This window comes from Lytechinus pictus, chromosome 18 (assembly GCF_037042905.1).
Source record: "Lytechinus pictus isolate F3 Inbred chromosome 18, Lp3.0, whole genome shotgun sequence".
NCBI lineage: Eukaryota > Metazoa > Echinodermata > Echinoidea > Temnopleuroida > Toxopneustidae > Lytechinus > Lytechinus pictus.
The window spans coordinates 14,443,067-14,462,835 of NC_087262.1; the positions used below are offsets into that span (position 1 = coordinate 14,443,067).

Here is a 19,769-nt window from a genome sequence, read left to right on the forward strand (position 1 = left end):
GCATGTTACATCTGATGATATCAACCAATTTACGCCTTTTGCTATTTCCACTCTTTGGAATAGTCTTCCTTTTACATACCCGTCAGTCCACCTCTCTTGAATCCTTCAAATCTCTCCTCAAAACATATCTCTTCCTGTCCTAATTTATTAAGTATTAATTGTAATTGTTTGTGATTGTGGTCGTTTTCTATTCTTACCTTTACTTGACTTAATTCTTGTTACGATATGAAATATTATGTTCTCTGATTTGTATTATGATTTTATGTTATTCCTTTGTTAATCGCTTAGAACCACTTGTTAAAAGCGCCTTATATATGCAACGTATTGTTATTATTTTAATTTTCTGAAGTACTGGCCTTGACTTCATCCCTGGTCTTTGAGTATCAGAAATTCAAGTTCCATCTAGTTTTTGTTATCAAATGATGTAGTGTAAAGAAAAGACTGTGTGTTTTTTTTTTCTGCAGAGTTCCAATACAGAGACAAAGCAGTATCATGAGTGGAAAGATGAGAAGGCGCCGCCGCAGTGATTGTCCCATCTGTGAAGGCAAAAATTATACAAGCTTATCAAACCATCTATTAACAGTTCATGGGATGGGCAAAGAAGAGATAAGAAAAACTATAAAAGGTTATAACCAGTGCTTTTTGCAATCACATTTAGATAAGATGAACATATTGAAGAAAAGATACTACATGTAATACATTATATTTGATTGTTTTATTCTCTGATTCAACATTATAGGAAAACTGAACATGTTAGTTTTTTCTACATTAAAAAATTAATATGAATTCTCATAGTTATTCTTGATAATGTCAACTGGAAATGGCAGTGGGCTATTAAGGGTTGGTGAATTACATTCTTGACACACATCTATACATGTATATTTATGTCCTCAAATAATTACTGTATACATATTCATCAAGATTTTGTGCGTTGTAAGACTGCTATTCGACAGAGGATCAAATTTGTCTAACACTTCTTTTTCTATCTATACAGTCACTATGAAAGCACAGAAACTAAGTCGAATGAAGGAAGTTAGTCAAGCAAAGAAAAGTAGTCAAGCCAAGAAAGATAATCATGCAAAGAAATGTACATGTAGTCAAGCAGAGAAAGATATTCAAATGAAGGAAGATAGTCGAGCAACAGAGTTTAGTCAAGCAGAGAAAAATAATCAAGGAGAAAAACTTCAAGTAAAAGAAGTTAGTCAAGTCAAGAAAGATGGTCAAGCAATGGAAGATAGTCAAGTACAGAGAGATGGTCAAGCAAAAAAGGATAGCCAATCATTGGAAGATAGTCAAGTAGAGACAGATAGTCAAGCAAAGGAAGATAGTCAAGCAATGGAAGATAGTCAAGTAGAGAGAGGTAGTCAAGCAAAAAAGGATAGTCAAGCAATGGAAGATAGTCAAGTAGAGACAGATAGTCAAGCAAAGGAAGATAGTCAAGCAATGGAAGATAGTCAAGTAGAGAGAGATAGTCAAGCAAAAAAGGATAGTCAATCAAAGGAAGATAGTCAAGCAGTGGAAGATAGTCACACAATGGAAGATAGTCAATTTGAGAGAGATAGTCAAGCAAAAAGGGATAGTCAAGCAATGGAAGATAATCCAGTAGAGAGAGATAGTCATGCAAAAAATGATAGTCAAACAATGGAAGATAGTCAAGTAGAGAGAGATAATGAAACGATTGGAGATGGGAAGGAGGAGGGCAGAGAAGAAGAAATAGGAGAGACACACCAAGAGAAAGCTGATGAAGTGGAGGAGCAACAAAAGGAGGAAATAGCAGAACAAGAAATTGATGATGAAAACCTAGGGGTGACAAGCGACACAAAAAAGGAAAGAAGTGCAAGACACAAGACAGGCAGTAAGTATATTTATTTTACTCATTAGTCATAGAGTAAGGGTTATCAGAAATAAAAATTGGAATCAGTGATCCAGTTTAAGGGGAAACTCCAGGCTGAAAATATTTATATAAATAAATAGAGTAAATTCACAGAGCAAAATGCTGAAAATTTCTTCAAAATTGGATATTAGATAACAAAGTTAGTGAATTTTAAAGATTTGCATTACTCTGGTAAAACAGTTCTAGACATGTCTCATGAATATTCATTAGGTGGGCTGATATCATATCCCACTTGTTCTTAATGAAATTAAGTTTATTCAAATTTTTTCTATCAAGAATAAAAACAATCGGATTGACAACTGATTATTACCAGTATTTATTTATTGCTACAGCTTATTTCATTGTAATGGAGACACATCATTTTCACGTGTATGAAAAAATGAAACAGTTATGATTTCATGTGAAAAGGAATGTGGGGATGTGACATCATCAGCCCACCTAATGAATATTCATGGCAACGTGCATATAATCGTTTTTACAAAATATTGCTAAACTTTAAAATTCAATAACTTTGTTATTTGTTGTCCGACTTTGATGAAATTTTCAGCATTTTGCTCTGTGAATTTTACTCTATTTATTTAAACATAAATATTCTCAGTTCGGTGCATCCCTTTCAAATCTAGGGATCGACTGCAGCCAAAGAATATAGATCAAGTAAGAGGGCTGACTACAGAAATTTAGTATGCACTCGTATTGTGATAAATAGCATGTTCATAATCAGTTTCTTTCACCCTCTTTTTCATTCTGCCCTATAAATCATTAGCTATATAGACCCTGTATTTTGCACTTTGTGGCCAGATCTTTAGACCCCCATTCAGAAGTTTTGTGATGCACACACTCATTAATCATTATTAATTTCATCTGTATTCCTGAGCCTTTAAAAAGTACATGATCAGGGTTCCCAGCCCATCAGGGAAAATTATTTAACATTTTTCCAGTCAGGGAAAAATCAGGGAATTTGATAAAAAATACCTCAAATCAAGGAAAAATGCCTCAAATGAGGGGAAAACAGGGAAATTTTATCAGCCAAAAAGTCAAAAGCAAGGTAGTCAATCAGACTCTGTTATATTTTGTTCCTTATCAAAACAACATCCATAGAATGACTGGTTATGGTGGTGCTATTTAATTTAAAGTTATCATTTTATACTGAAAATACATGTAATTCACTGCAACAACTTAGACAACATGCAAAGCTGGGAATTGGTTTAAATGATTATCAGGGAAATTTTAAACTTCCATCAGGGAAAAATCAAAAATTTTGTTTTCTTGAAAAGCTAGGAACCCTGATGATAGTTTCTTTTTCACAATATTCATTGCAGGAAAGGGATTCCGCAATACGAGGGATTGCCCGATCTGTTCTGAAAAGGTCGAAGACATGTCCAAGCATCTGGCAAGAAAACACAAACTTGACGGAAAACAGCGAAAGAAATATCTACTTGCTGCGCGGGCTAGGTAATCATACTTCCATTCATATTGATTATTTATACATATTTTCTTCATTGAAATTATTTGTCCTCTAATGATTTTCCTAATATTTAAGGAAGGGACATTGATTTTCCGTTTTAAAAAATGCTGAAAATTTCATCAAAATCGGATAACAAATAACGAAGTTATTGAATTTTCTTATGTAATTACGTGAAATCATAATTGTTTCATTTTTTCAAAAAATTTTAAATGATGGGTCTCGATTATGTGAAATAATTTGTTGGGAGAAATAACTAATGCTCTTAAGAAGTTGTCAATCCAATAGTTTTAGTTTTTGGTAGAATTATTTTTTAATAAACCTAATTTCATATAATGAAATACAAAAAACAAGTGGGGATATTACATCATCAGCCCACCTAATGAATATTCATGAAGACATGCCTAGAACTGTTTCAATGAAATAATGCAAATATTTAAAATTCAATAACTTCCTGATTAATTGTCCGATTTTAATCAAATTTTCAACATTTTGCTCTTTGAATTTTACTCTTATTTATTGAGATATAAATATTATCAGCCCGGACCATCCCTTTAATTGGATCAACTTCAAATTCAAGCATATAGGAGGGAGATAATCTAATCATCTTTTTTTTGGGGGGGGGGGGTTGTCAAGGTCAATGTTGCAGAGGTTGTTACAAATTTGAATAATGTATGCAAATAGTGACAATGATCTGATAATGATAATCATTATGTCCTATGCTTTTCCCAGAATGGCCCGAAGTGCTTATGATAGAAAGAATATGTTAAAATAAAAAATTAAATCTTGATTAGACTTTGGGGGGCATGGGGTCATTATATGTTTACTGATATATCTCATTCTTACGATAACTGAAGAACAATTTAAGGGATCATCTTCAAAGAGAACAAATGATATGATGAGATTTTGAGATCTCAAGATCAAAGTTCACAGAGGTCAGCACATACATTGAAATACTTGGTTTTGTGATAGCTGAAGAACCTTGTGAGGTAGTATAATCTTTGATCTTTGTTCATATACATGGTGATATGATTAGATTATGGGGTCACAAGGTAAAAAAATACCAACTGTAGGTCATTATTTGAAAATATTAAGAAGTTGAGTGTACAATACACAAACCCCCCTTTCACACGGTAACGAAAATCGTAATTTGAATGATGATTCCAGTGAAAATTAAGGCTAATGATCAATGAATATTTAGCACGTGTGAAACCAAACTAGAACATGATTAGAATCACGAACGCTAATCACAGACCCGATTACAATAGGGATGATTCAAGATTCACGTGTGAAAACACCCTTGGTCGAGCTATGACGGAGGCATAAATTTTAGACTGCATCCATTTGAGAATCCATCTAGTTTTGTTTTGTTTTTGTTTTGTTTTTTCAAATGATAATTTTTTTTTTTTTTTTTCTGCCTGCAGAGTTCCGATACAGAGACGAAGTAGCATCCAGAGTGGAAAGAGGGTCAGAGCCCGCAGTGATTGCCCCCTCTGTGAAGGCAAAAACTATTCTAGCTTGGACAACCATCTATCAACAGTTCATGCGAAGAGCAAAGAGGAGATCAGAAGAATTAAAAGAGGTTAAAATCAGCATTCATTACAATCACACTTAGATTGAACAAATATATGCTGAAATGGATTTAATCACTTATAAGATCATCTGATTTATTAATTAACATGATATATAACTGTTAGTATTTTGTACATTATTGATAGGAATTCTCATTGTTTCTTATTATTTCTCATTTGTAAATCTTTTTTTTATTTTGTAATATGAATTGAGTAGGTGTCATTAAGTAATTTTAGTATTCATAGTAAATCTTTATCGCAATTTTTATTATTTTTTCTTTTAAGTATCAGTAAGCAGTGTCATGTACTAGGTATTATGTAAGCATGCCTTACATAGCAGGATGAAGAAATTTAATGGAATAGGTGACTAGAGTAGCACACCAATGAACACTATGAAGGCATTTGTTGCATTTCTACTTTGAAGGCATTAGCATGTCATAACAATGTACTTTACCAACTGTGAAATACCAGTTGCTAGTGGATGTATTGTTGTTTTTTGTGGATCTATTGAAAAATACAATTCAAAAGAATATATGAATAATCAGGACATAAAAGTTGGTGCTTATCTCATTAATACCTCAGTCACATTTGCTCTACGGCGGCCGTACGGCGAGTCGAAAACAGCCGTTTTATTCAAACAAATTATGTATAACTGGTACAAAAAATGTTAAGATGGCTGTTTTCAACTCACCGTACCGCTGCCGTAGAGCAAACGTGACCGAGGTATTAATATTAAACCACCATGTCACTTTACTACCAATGACCACCTTCTGATCATGTGCAGAATGGAACTACGAAATGGCTTATAATAATGAAAAACATGATTTCTAGAGAGATGGCACTATACAAATGCCAATTGTTAGGTTCTTTTTTTAACAAAAATGCATCACTGTCTGATTATTTTGCAGATCTAAAGGAAAAAAAGGGTCAATGCGCTGAGCTCCTAGAACTACAGGTTTGGGGGGAATAATTCCTTTAGCATTGACAGCAAGGATGAAGATTAAAATGCATCAGGAATTGCATTTCAGTATTAGGTACATTGCTCAACCTTCAAGCAGGGGCTCTTGAAAAAAAAATGTACAAGGACCACAATGCTATATTCAGGTATGTTCACAATTTATGTTTATTCATGTAATAATAATAATGGTATATTCACTCAGTGTAGCCACTTCAGTTCCGAAAACTGTTCTCCCAGCGGGCCCTGCTATTATCATCACCCCGGCTAAGCTAGGCTACCTATTCAGGTGCACATAGCTTTTTGAGGAATTACTTCCTGCCGGTACCCATTTACCTCACCTGGGTCAAGTGCAGCACACTGTGGATGAATTCCTTGCTGAAGGAAATGTACAGTTGTGCTAAAAAAAAATTGGTGAACACCACCACAAAATGTACTCCTTCATGCATAGTGTTGAATGTAGACAGCGACACTAACATTTTCAGCAAGCCTGGAGAAGCAAACTTAAAGGGATGGTCCGGGCTGGAGATACATGTATATCTCAATAAATAGAGTAAAATTCACAGAGCAAAATGTGAAAATTTGATCAAAATGGGATACCAAATAACGAAGTTATTGAATTTTAAAGATTTGCATTATTCTGGTGAAACTGTTCTAGGCATGTCTTTATGAATATTCATTAGTTTGTTCTTTTGTATTTTATTATATGAAATAAGGTTTATTCAAAAAAAAAATTACCAACAACTTAAACAATTGGATTGACAACTGATTAAGAGCATTAGTTATTTATTGCCGCAACTTATTTCATCATAATGGAGACACACCATTTACACATGTATGAAAAATGAAACATTTATGATTTCATGTAATAACATAAGAAAAAGGAAAGTGGAGATGTGACATCATCAGCCAACCTAATGAATATTCATGACGATGTGCATATAACTGTTTTCACAAAATATTGATAAACTTTCAAATTCAATAACTTCGTTATTTGTTATTCGATTTTGATAAATTTTCAGCATTTTGCTCTGTGAATTCTACTCTATTTATGTAGATATAAATATTTGCAGCCTGGACCATCCCTTTAATTGAAAGTATTTTATCACCTCACTTCACAATTAAATATCCAAAACAAGGCAGAACTGAACACTTTTAAATATGCTCATTTTCTTGTGGGCTTCAATTACTTCTGAGCGCCACTGTATACATTTTTTAAACATGCACCATGCAAGTGTCCCTAAGACTTATTTGTACACTGGATTAATGGCAATCCTGTAAATGGAGAAGATGAACTTTACTTGAAATTATTGAAAAAAATAACCTGATTCCCTTAACATGAAGTTTGGCATTAGATTGTGAGGCTTATTTTTCTGATTGATCATACACAACTCTCAATGCAATCACTTGTAGAATTCAGCCCAATGATATCTTTTACAGTGCCCTGGCTATCATGAACTCTAGAGAAGTTTATACCCTATAAAAGTAAAATTTAGCATAGTTTGTTCTTCATCTTGTTGCAAATTTTGATCAGTTTTGCATGAATGATTATGAATCTCTAAACTTAAAATGAAACAATAGTAAATATTGGTTCTTTTTATTTGAAATTGAAAACAAAAAATATTTTATTGTTTGAAATGAGAAAATTTTTGTCATTCACAAATCTTAAAACATTTCTGTTCATCTGCCTCCATAGTTTGATTAATCTTATGTTTCAACATTTTGTTTTCATTTCTCCATAGTCCCCATTAAAAGGCATACAAGCATTATCAAACTATCTGCCAAGCAAAGGAAAAGATATGATCCTCCACTCTGCCCTGAACAGAAGTACTCCTTGATAGCAAATCATTTCAGAAGCAAACATAGATTGAGTAATGATTGTGTTGAAGAGATCTGTAGGAGAATGAAACAAGGTAGTCCTTAGCTATTGTGTTGTTTTGTTTATACTTTCTTGTTTTCTTCAGTACTTTAATTACCTTGGAAAGTGAGAATTCAGTAATGAATGGCTAAACTCTTAAAACGCACTATTCATTTGGTTTTTCTCCCCTCTTCTCCCTCTAGGGTCCCATATCTCCAGCACTACCAACATTTGGTCTAATTGCCATTTTGTCCATTAACCATTTGTCAAGTTTCTTGTTAAAGGTCAAGTCCACCCCAGGAAAATGTTGATTTGAATAGATATAGAAAAATAAAATTAGCATAACGCTAAAAATTTCAACCAAATCGGATGTAAAATAAGAAAGTTATGACAATTTAAAGTTTCGCTTATTTTTCACAAAGCAATGGTATGCACAACTCAGTGACATGCAAATGAGAAAGTAGATGATGTCCCCCACTCACTATTTCTTTGTTTTTTATTGTTTGAATTATACAATATTTCATTTTTTACAGATTTTACAATAAGGACCAACTTGACTGAACCATATAGTATCTTGCTAATTCCACATGTTCAGAGAAGAATTAATCATTGTTTCACTTGACAATAAGGAGAAAATTAGAATAATCTATATTTCATATAATGAAATACAAAAGAAATAGTGAGTGGATTACGTCATTGGTCTCCTCAATTGCATACCGACCAGGATGTGCATATAACTGTTTTAAATTAATTGAAGCTTTAACAAGTCATAACTTTCTTATTTTACATCCGATTTTGATGAAATTTTGATTTGATTTGATTTGAGGGAGAGTGAAAATACTCATTTATTTCTTTCAATAATATATACATGTAAAAACATACAAACATATATTATTTTTAACATAAATATACAAGTATAATCATGAGACATTAAGATGAGATTAATAAAAAAATAATGAAAGAAAAAGGTATCCCAAAAAGCCTCAAAGGCTTGAAAAAAGGGAAACCAAGAATAAAACATGAGAATGATTATAGAAAACGATTCTCAAAAATAGAATAGAGTACCGGAATGCATCGCCACAACAGTAACATTAAAATTATTTATCAAACACACAGAGCCGGATACATAAAAACGTTAGAGTTTGATTGCGATGATCGGCGGGCACGTCATCAGTACTTTCTTTCAAACCAAAACACTGACGACATGCCAGCCGGTCACTAAGGGAAACATTAAGAAAAAACAAACAAGAAAATGAGGCTGCGTTTGATAACGTGAATTCATGCAAGCAACCGGTCTGAGAGGGATTAAGAAAAAAAATATTGTTTCGACGCCACACTCCGGCCCTCTAAAATGCTGAGTGGAAAATGTTTAACGGTTATTTAGGTTGGAGAGGAAGAATCTTTTCAATCGTTTTTTAAAAAGTGAATTGAATTGTGTGTGTCCAATTTCAGGAGGCAAGGAATTCCAAATAATTGGGCCAAGATGACGGACTGACTTTGAGAGATTATTGGTTTTGTTTTCCAGAGGTGAAAATAGTTTGACTGTCGGGTAGAATAAGAATGAACATTCTCATTAAAACAAAACATTTGAGTTAGATAGGGAGGGAGACGTTTGGTAAAAAACTTTTGCATCAATGAAGCAACTGATAATTTGTTAGAGTCATACACATTCAATGTTGAAAAACGGCGAAATAAGGGTAGGGAAGAAGCTAGGTAATGGGCATTTGCACATATGTGAAGTGCTTTCTTTTGTAGGCGATATATTCTTAATAACTTAGAAGCATGTAAAGAAGCCCATACCACATTACAATACAAAACATGAGGCAATATAAAGTCATACATTGTAAATAAAAGTTTGAGTGGTAATATATGCTTAACATTATTCATAATACCAGTAATTTTAGATATTTTCGTACTTGTTGTGTTAATGTGAGAATGCCATGTAAGAAACTCATCTAATTGTACGCCCAGGTATGTGAAAGTAGAACATTGTTTTATTTCGGACCTGTACAGAAACAGTTTAACACTAAATCTAATCTTTTATTTTGCTTATTTCTGAAAATCACAAATTTTGTTTTCAAAATATTCAATGACAATTTATTAAAAACAAGCCAGTCATAAACAAAATTAAGATCTATATTGATCATGTGGATTAACGATTGAAAGTTTATATGAAAGGCTATCAATGAGGTATCATCTGCAAATTGTACAAATTTAAAGAAGTTTGAACAGTTGACTATATCATTTATGTAAATTAAGAATAAAAGGGGGCCTAGAATACTTCCTTGGGGAACACCTGAAGAAATGATTTTGGAATTTTGTACATGGTAAATTGTTTCCTATTTTTTAAATAACTGCAGAACCAGGCATGAGGCAAGCCTCTAATTCCATAAAAAGAAAGATTAGACAGCAAGATACAGTGTGACAAAGTATCAAACACTTTTGATAAATCCATGAAAATAACGATTGCATGCTTATTTTTATTAATATAATTCAAAATCAAATCAGTTCAATTAATGCTAACTCGGTAGAACAGTCTTTCATAAAACCATATTGATTGGGAATGAGTAAATTATTGGACATCAAAAATATTGTACAACCTATTAAATACTAATCTTTCAAGAACTTTCGAAAACAATGGCAAAACAGATATCGGTCTATAATTATTACAATCAAGTTTATCTCCTTTTTTATATACAGGCACAACCTTTTGCTAACTTCATTTTATCAGGAAAAACACCGGTTTGAATAGATAAATTACATATGTGAGTCAATGGTTGAGTAATGAAATACACAGCAGGTTTAATAATATCAATTGACAAAGAATCATATCCAGGGCTCTTTCCAGGGCTGATATTCTTTCTGATATTAGCAACTTCATGTTCAGTAATGGGTTTAAAAACAAAGATTTATCAAATATTTTAGGCATGAAATCAGAGAATATTGACTTAGAATTCGGTAAAGACCGAGTGAGGTTTTCCGCTATGGTAACAAATAAGTCATTGAATATATTTGCCACATCAAACGGATTTTCTATCTTTACATCATGATGTATAATTCCATTGGTTGTAGACGGTTTGTTTCTACCTAAAATTTCATTCAAGAACGTCCAGGTTTTCTTCAAATTACCTTTTATTTTTTCAAATTTGTTATAAAAATATTTTCTTTTTGCAGAACGTATAAGTGTAATTAATTTATTACGATATTTCTTATGTATGTCTTCATTCAAAAGTGTTGGCTTCGAATGAAATCGTTTATAAAGAATATTTTTTTCTACTGGTGGAATTGAAAAGAACTCGTGTGATCCAAGTTTTTTTAATTCTCATATTAACTGGGGATCGCTCTTTCAGAGGCATGTGTTTATCACAATAATATTGAAAATCATGTAAAAAATATTGTATGCAATTTCAACATCATTCGAATCCAGCACTTCTTTCCAGTCATGATCTTTTAGGTCATTTAAAAAAGAACTTAAAGCTAAAGGTGTTATATCACGATGCAAAACTGTGGAACTGATATTTCTTTTTATTGGAATGTTAAATTCTGCTATATGAAAAATGGGAAAATGGTCACTGACATCAGACAAAAGTATCCCAGAGGAACTATTTTCATTAATAATATTGGTAAATATGTTGTCAATAAGTGTCGCACTATCTCTAGTAACACGAGTAGGCCTATTAATTATTGGAAATAGGCCATATGAATTAAAGGAATCAACAAGGCCTTGAACAGATGGCTGGGTATTGTAGTTTAGTAAATTGACGTTCAGATCTCCCATAATATAACAATATTTAGACTGTTTACAAATTGTGTCCACAATACTATCGAGTTCTTGTATAAAATCAGAAACATTACTAGATGGGTTACGATAAATGACTCCAATTATAATATTTTTATTGTTTTAATATGTATACTAATGAATAATGACTCAACTCCCTGCATATTAAATGTTGCATCATTTATAATAGAAACGTTCAGGTGATCTTGAACAAAAAAATGCAACACCACCGCCACGACCAGACTGACGATTAGAACTATACATAGAATAACCATCTAAAGAGAAACAATTATTATCTGCCATCCATGTTTCGAAGATTCCAATAATGGTAAAAGGGTATTTCAATAGTGTTAAATTGTTATGAAAATTATCAAAATTTTTCCTTAGACTCCTTGCGTTATAATGAATTAAACTTAATTGAGAATTAATGTAATGATTCTTACTAAATTCATCATGATCAACATATTTACAATTAAAATCAGTGTTAAAATCTATATCATTATTTACAATACTCTGCATAGAGCAAAGAAACGAGAGCTAATACACAGAGTAATATATACAGCGTACCTGTGTTTAAAATTAGTCCAAACGTTCGATATCGGAAGCATTCCTCACGGGGACCTTACGACCATCCCTCGTCACAGTAAAGATCCTGCCATCAATACTCCATGTGAACTTCGTATTCTGGTGAGAGGATGCTCTAGAGGACAAGGCCTGCCGAGTCGCCGTGAGGTCTTCTCTGATGACAATGCCGGTGTCTTTTATTCGCGATTTCGCTCCGTACATCAATCGCCGAGCATTGTAGCGCTAGAACTTGACGATCAACGGTTTCGGGCGAATTGGTTGAGATGATGAAGCTTGTCGTTGACTCTCACGTCTCGGATGAATCCGATGACTCCGATCATCATATTCGAAGGCACTGGCGACATGAGTATTGCTCCTGCTCTTCGACGGACGATTGAAGTTCTTTGATCTTCTTACCATGGAGGTCAGAGGTCGTTGCAAGGGCATCCATGCGTTGCTCTGTTCCAGTTGGAAGGAAGCATGAAGCTCGTCGGCAAGCTTTTTGTAGATTCTATTGTAGATGGCATCAACAATCGTGTTTAGACAAGTTAAAAAATCAAAGCATTCCTTCATCGGCAATCATTGTTCTGATATCGACGGGAGAATTTGAATTTGAGCGCTCTTTTACGGTTCATTGACCAGCGATTTCGTTTGGCAATAATCCTCTATGTATCAGAAGTCGGTCCGGGGGATCTTCGGACGCGGACTCGGCTGCATCTTCGGTAACTTCTTCTAAGGCCTCACTTTGGTTTCGAGACTTAGTTTTCTTCTTAGTTTTGTTGTTAGCCATGATTTAAAATTGCTCCTAAATGTTGTCAATCACTCTTTAATATATATGAAGAGATAAAATCGGCTCATAATTGGTAATAATCAGGTTAAATCAACTTACAAGGCGCTTCCAAAATTAAGGTTGAATCCACTCAGCAACATCCAATTCTATGTTATGCTTGTTGGATTTTTCTCCTTTCTTCGAATCAACTTTTTGTTGGGGTGGACATGTCCTTTAAGCTTTATCCATTTTGTCTAATTTCCACTTGGCCTAACACCATTTAGTTTATATGATTTGATGAACTCTTTATGAATCATTTGACAAGGTAAAACGTAATAAAGGGGAAATTAAAAAAGTTGGGTGTTAGACCAATTGGGTTTAAGCCCATACTGGTATGAGACTATCTGAGAAATTTTCAGACATCTTGTAGACCATAGCCCTGTCTTTATACAAAGAGTTACGATTGATCCGATCGATTACAATTATGGAAAGCCATTGTCAAAATGCATGTTTGTGCAAAACGTTTTCTAGATATGACATACATTCATCATTTCCTTGAAAATTCAGTCTGCTCTTTATTTGCAAAGGACCGTGGGTGATTTCAAGTAGGGTGTTGAAACACTGTACTTCAAATCAGGCTGGTGTTGGGATTGACTTTGGAAAAATGATGTTTTTACGGCAGTTCGTGTTGAAGGCTTGTGTTGAATGTCGTCTGCTGAACCTAGCACTGCGGCTGGTGTTGACGATTTACGTGCAATTTCCCCATTCACCAACACCAACCCCCAGGGATTGGGAAAATCATGATTTCAAGTTCGGTGTTGGTGTTGGCAATCTCAAGCTCGTGAACAGGCGGCGAACACGATGAAACATCACAGTAAAATTAGCTTTCACAGTTAAGATACAAATCATTTGAGCTTTATATATTTTGATGAAGAATAATGTTCACTCTTTCGAATTCTTGAATTGATCAAAGCATTGGTATTCTGTACAAAGAGAATTTAATGCATTTCTCTCCGATTTCGCGTGAAGTTGAGATAATTTTAGCAGCGCGGATTCGTGATGTCATGTGCTATCGATAATGCAATCTGTATCGTTCCTCTGAACCCAGCTTGGTGTTGGAGCTCGGTTCAGCGGCCTTTTTATGCTCTCAACACGAACACCGGACTTGAAATCACCCTTGTGCAACTTTCCTGTAAAAAAAATTATGACATGGATGGATTTGATTCAGTTGAGTTTGATCAGATCAGTCGTAACTCTTTGTAATACGGGGCCCAGGTGAATATAAGTCATCTCTGCTTGGTAGTTGATTCAGATTAATTGTTGTGACCAACCAAAGGCATCAGACACTATTCATGTCACCCAGTTTGGGTAATATCATGTGTATATTGTGGAGGATGATGGGGGTTAAAGGCCATCTAGGGGTCAAAAGGTCAGGTTTTGTTCAACTTGCCTTCATCTTTATTTCTGCCTCAATTATGATCACACTTGGTACAAATGATCCTTGGGTAATACAACATGTGTGTTTAGGGGGATGATGGGTCAAAGGTCATCTATGGGTCAAAAGGTCAATTGATATGAGGTCATGTCCATCCTTTTTTTTTCAAGTTTTGTTTAACTTTCATTTCTTTCTGCATCAGATGCGTTTACACTTGAACAAATTATCCTTGGTAATATCACATGTTATCATTAGAATGATAAGGTCAAAGGATCATATTTCATATTTTACTGATTGCAAATCAGACGAGACTCTTAGTTCGCGAACCATCTTGTTTTTTTGTCTCGCCTGCATAGCAGAGCGAGACTATAGGCGCCGCTTTTCCAACGGCGGCATCGTCAACATTGAAATCTTAACCAAGGTTAAGTTTTTGAAATGTCATCATAACTTAAAAAGTATATAAAAGTATATGGACCTAGTTCATGAAACTTGGATATAAGAGTACTCAAGTATTACTGAACATCCCACCTGAGTTTCAGGTCACATGACCAAGGTCAAAGGTCATTTTGGGTCGATGAACTTAGACCATGTTGGGGGAATCAATATCAAATTTTAACCTAGGTTAAGTTTTGAAATGTTGTCATAACTTCGAAAGTATATGGAACTAGTTTATAAAACTTGTACCTAAGGGTAATAGTGTATCACTGAAGATCTTGCCAGAGTTTCAGGCCACATGATTAAGGTCAAAGGTCACTTAGGGTCAACGAACTTTGGCCATGTTGGGGGTATTTGAGGAATTGTCATCATAACTTTGAAATTTTATAGATCTACATGTAGTCCATGAAACTTGGACATAAGAGCATCAAGTATCCTTGAACATCCTGTGTGAGTTTCAGGTCACATGACCAAGGTCAAAGGTCATTTAGAGTCAACAAACTTTGGTAACGTTGGGGGTATTTGTGGAATTGTCGTAACTTTTAAAGTTTATGGATCTAGTTCATGAAATTTGGACATAAGAGCAGCAATGTATCCCTTAATACCTTGTGCGCGTTTCAGGAACATGGCCAAGGTCAATGAACTCTGGCCATGTTGGGAGTATGTGTTGAATTGGCATCATAACTTTTAAAGTTTATGGATCTAGCTCATGAAACATCGACATAAGGGTAATCAAGTATGAATGATTGTTTTGCACATGTCAATAGGTCACATGATCATGGTCAAACGTCATTTTGAGTGAATGGACATAAAATATTTTATTATCACAATTAGTGTTTTCTTCTGTGAATAATTATTCATGAGCTGTTTTCAATGGCAGCATTGCTGCTATATCAAATTGCGTAATGCAGGCAAGACTGCCAGAGGTGTTCCACTTGTTTAATCAAAACGACAGAAAGCAATGGTATAGTGCCGCAAATTGTGAAAAAAATCTGAATGTACTATATCATTATCTATATTGGGTTATCTACATGGGTTCCTGATAGGAAGGAATTCCGTGAATGCTCAAGTGCCTGATCATGGCAGACGTGCTAAAGCCAGGAAATACCATGCAGTTCTTAGAAACATTGTTTGAAGTGCTGTATAGATATAATAATATTAATAATAATATGAAACATTTATATAGCGCTCAATACAAATGTTTTTAAGCGCTGCATACTATTACCCCGGCTTTAGCACGGCTACCCTGATCGGGCATATTGCATATTATATTGAATAAATTTTGGGTAGTAGTTTGACATCCTTTGGCAGAAGGGTCTTTTATTGTATGTATTATCCCAGATGCACATGAACTTGCAGTGGCTTGAGTATTGTGCATTGTGAGCAACATGTTTGTAGTATACACTTCAAACTTTGATGATGTACATCATTCTATTCACATTTGAATATTTATTATTAAACAATACACCAGGAGAGCTGAAATCAATATTTTCATTGTCTTTTTTTATTTTGCCATCCTCCTGTTGTAATATTGAGGGTTGAGATACTGAAAGAAAATATATAACCTTGAAAATCAGCACTGTGAGTTTGTTTGACTTGCACAATGGGGTGAGTTTGGACAACTTTTTATTTCCCAGAAACATTCTTGTGTGATATTATGGGTAGTGTGTGAGTTATGGTAGAGAGATGAATATTATTGAGGGATTTCTTTCCTAAGATGTGTGGAAAAAATAAAACCATTTTGTTTGGTGTCACTATGGATTCAATAACATGTTACAGATTGTTGAAAAGTAATGTCACATGTATCGTTTTCAACATTTCAAACAAGGAACAAGAGTTGACCTAAAACGGATCCTTGGGGTACATCACAGACATGTAGTTTCATTGATAATTTGACATCTCTAATCAATCGATCACCATATAGTGTTCTTTTATTCAAATTTATTGAAACACAGACCACTTAAATACGTTGTCTCTTGCACCTTTCAAGGGAAATATACAATTTTGATAAGTGGGCAGAACTACAAGATGAGTCAAGTATTGATTAAAGATGATTTGTTCACTTGATTGAGATTAGAGTCTTATGCGTCTTTTCATTATTCTACGAAAAAATTATATTACTTGGTGTCTGAACATTAGATTCATCAGATTTTTTCAATTCAGTAAAACTAACAGAAAGACCTTCAAAAGAATGAGAAACCATGTAACATTTTCATGTTTCAAAGTTAAAACTGCTCCTACACCAATGAATTACTTTGGAGAGTTTTGTCTTGTGTCATTTTACCGTTTTAATTATCCTGCTGAAATAAGCACAGTATTATAGTGCGCTAACCAAGTGAAGTGAGGATATGATCCACACTGTAGAAATCTCTACAGTGAGCGTTTACAGTGTGTTCACAATGTGAATTCTATGAAGATGTGATTAACACTGTATCGTTCAAATACTTATGGAGACGATTTCACATCATGTTCCACACTGTGAACGCACCATGTCATTCCAGCATGGTTGTGTTATCATGGTCCTTTTTCTTTATTTCAAAATCATAAACAGGATATCTCATAGGTTTTTTTTCTCCCAATTATCAACAGATTCACACCTCGAGCCAGGCAAGGAACATGGAAGACATATTCATGGATAAAGTGGCTTTCTCAGCTGACCGATCAAGTGGAATAGTATCACCGCTGGGATCTTCTAAATCGTCATCTGTTGTGCTAAAAAAGCTAAGAATGCCGGGACCAACTGTTCCCATGATTTCCCAAAGGTCACTTGCATCAGGATCATTTCAACTGCAGGCTGGTGGATCTGTATCACATCCAGAATCTTCTAATTCATCAAATGATGATGTTCTTTGTAGGATGATGATTCCTGACCTGACAGATACTTCTACTTCAAACAATTCATTCGAACCACAATCCATTAATTGCTATTCTGTTGGATCTGGACCATATCTAGGATCTTCAAACTTAAGTGATGATCTTTGTAAGGTGCAAATATCTGAACCGTCAGGTCCTTCTGCTTCAAGTGATTCAGTCAGAGCAGTGTCTATCAAATGCTACTCTAGTGGATCTGTTTCTCAAAGATCTCCTGAAATGACTATAGAACATCCACATAAAGTGGAAATGCCAGAAATAATAGATCTTACTGATGGTAAAGATTCGGACACACCGGGGCCTGCACGGATCCCTTCAAACCAAAAGAATGTTGTCTACAAGAAACCAAACAGAATGTGTCCATTTTGTTGTAAGCGGTGTGGAGCTACACTTAAGAGGCATATACGTGCAGTACATAAAAATGATGAAAGAGTGAAAGAAGCTCTTAAGCTTCCCAGGAAGGAGCAGGCCATAGCATTTTCCATTTTTAGAAAAGAAGGCATTTCCCTTTCAAAAACAGATAAAGTGAATAAAAAACATCCGGCCTATAGAAGGGAGAGGCGAGGCAGGAAATCTGACAAACTTATCATTTGTGGAATCTGCCAAGGCTTTTATTCAAAACAAACTCTTTGGATACATAAGAAGTACTGCAAAGGACCATCAACCTTGATCAGCAGGTTTGGGAACAGGAAAACTAAAAGACAGGTAAGAATTCCAGATTTAGAAAATCTTTTTTATTTTCAAGCTTTGTTAGTTTTCCCTATCTGTTTGAAAGATGAAGATTGTTAATCTTTCTGCCCTTCAAGTTGTTAACTGAATACTACCTAGAAGGTATAATTTTGTTACAAAGTCTGGGACTGACAGTATAACACACTTCCAATATAGGACGACTTGTTCTATAGCTTGTGCCTGTGGTAAATTTGATGTGATGTCTATCATGATAGGTGTTTTGATCTTTTTAATATATTTTTCATCGGTCACTTATTGATCTTTCCTTTGACCTATATCATTTACAGATTCCCACATCAAAGAAGGCAACGAATGAAGATGCGCTGCATGAAGAATCATCCTTATCTCCTTTCTGCTCAAGGGGATCGCTGTCAAGTTTACCTAAATTGTCAATAGACGACGTTCCACAAAGGCTGCCAATGCAGGAACTGATGATTCCTTTTACTTCCAACCAGTCAAGTGGATTATTTCCCATTCAGCAGTATTCTATTGGATCTGTAGATCCAGTTCCTTCATCTTCAAATGACTTGGCCAGATCGAGGTCTTGGAAGCACTGTTCTAAGAGATTTGCTTCATCAGGTTCTCCTGAAATGCCACATGGACATCCAGTCATGGTGGAAATGTCAGAACTGATAGATCCCTCTATTTCCCAAGAGACACTTGCACCAGGATCAATTCAGTATCATTCTGTTGGATCTGAATCGTATCAAGGTTCTTCTCAATCATCAAATGATGATGTTCTTCATACGATGGCAATTTCAGAAATTACAGCTCCTTCTACTTCAAATAATCCATTTGAACCACGATCCATCAAGCGCTTTTCTAGTAGATCTGTTTCTCATGGGTCTCCTAAAATGTCTCTAGAACATCCAAGTAAGGTGGAAATGCCAGAAGTAATAGATCTCTCGGATGATACGGAGTCCGACACGCTAGTGCCTGCACAGATCAGTTCAAACCAAAAGAATGCTGTCTACAGGAAACCAAACCGAATCTGTCCATTTTGTTGTAAGGGGTGTGGAGCTACACTTAAGAGGCATATACGTGCAGTACATAAAAATGATGAAAGAGTGAAAGAAGCTCTTAAGCTTCCCAGGAAGGAGCAGGCCATAGCATTTTCCATTTTTAGAAAAGAAGGCATTTCCCTTTCAAAAACAGATAAAGTGAAAGAAAAACATAAAGCCTATAGAAGGGAGGGGCGAGGAAGGAAATCTGACAAACGTACCATTTGTGGAATCTGCCAAGGCTTTTATTCAAAACAAACTCTTTGGATACATAAGAAGTACTGCAAAGGACCATCAACCTTGATCAACAGGTTTGGGAACAGGAAAACTAAAAGACTGGTAAGAATTCCAGATTTAGAAAATCTTTTTTATTTTCAAGCTTTGTTAGTTTTCCCTGACTGTTTGAAAGATGAAGATTGTTGATCTTTCTGCCCTTCAAGTTGTTAA

The 19,769-nt window shown here is 34.8% G+C and overlaps 1 protein-coding gene across 4 annotated transcripts in view; it reads left to right on the forward strand.

The window, feature by feature from the left end:
- Nucleotides 1–19,769, forward strand: part of LOC129281448 (putative mediator of RNA polymerase II transcription subunit 26) — a 64,232-nt gene that overhangs the window by 29,559 nt on the left and 14,904 nt on the right. The window contains exons 6-13 of one of the 4 annotated variants that reach the window (XM_064112754.1): nucleotides 465–625; nucleotides 995–1,855; nucleotides 3,214–3,346; nucleotides 4,781–4,938; nucleotides 5,836–6,031; nucleotides 7,625–7,795; nucleotides 17,311–18,297; nucleotides 18,609–19,661. The exons of 1 other annotated variant lie outside the window; for it this stretch is intronic. In XM_064112754.1, coding sequence (XP_063968824.1) covers nucleotides 465–625; nucleotides 995–1,855; nucleotides 3,214–3,346; nucleotides 4,781–4,938; nucleotides 5,836–5,897 — 1,375 coding nt within the window. In that variant the 3' untranslated portion in view covers nucleotides 5,898–6,031; nucleotides 7,625–7,795; nucleotides 17,311–18,297; nucleotides 18,609–19,661. Of the gene's footprint in view, nucleotides 1–464; nucleotides 626–994; nucleotides 1,856–3,213; nucleotides 3,347–4,780; nucleotides 4,939–5,835; nucleotides 6,032–7,624; nucleotides 7,796–17,310; nucleotides 18,298–18,608; nucleotides 19,662–19,769 lie in introns of those variants that run through there. 2 more of the 4 variants (XM_054917824.2, XM_064112753.1) reach the window with 2 other exon arrangements.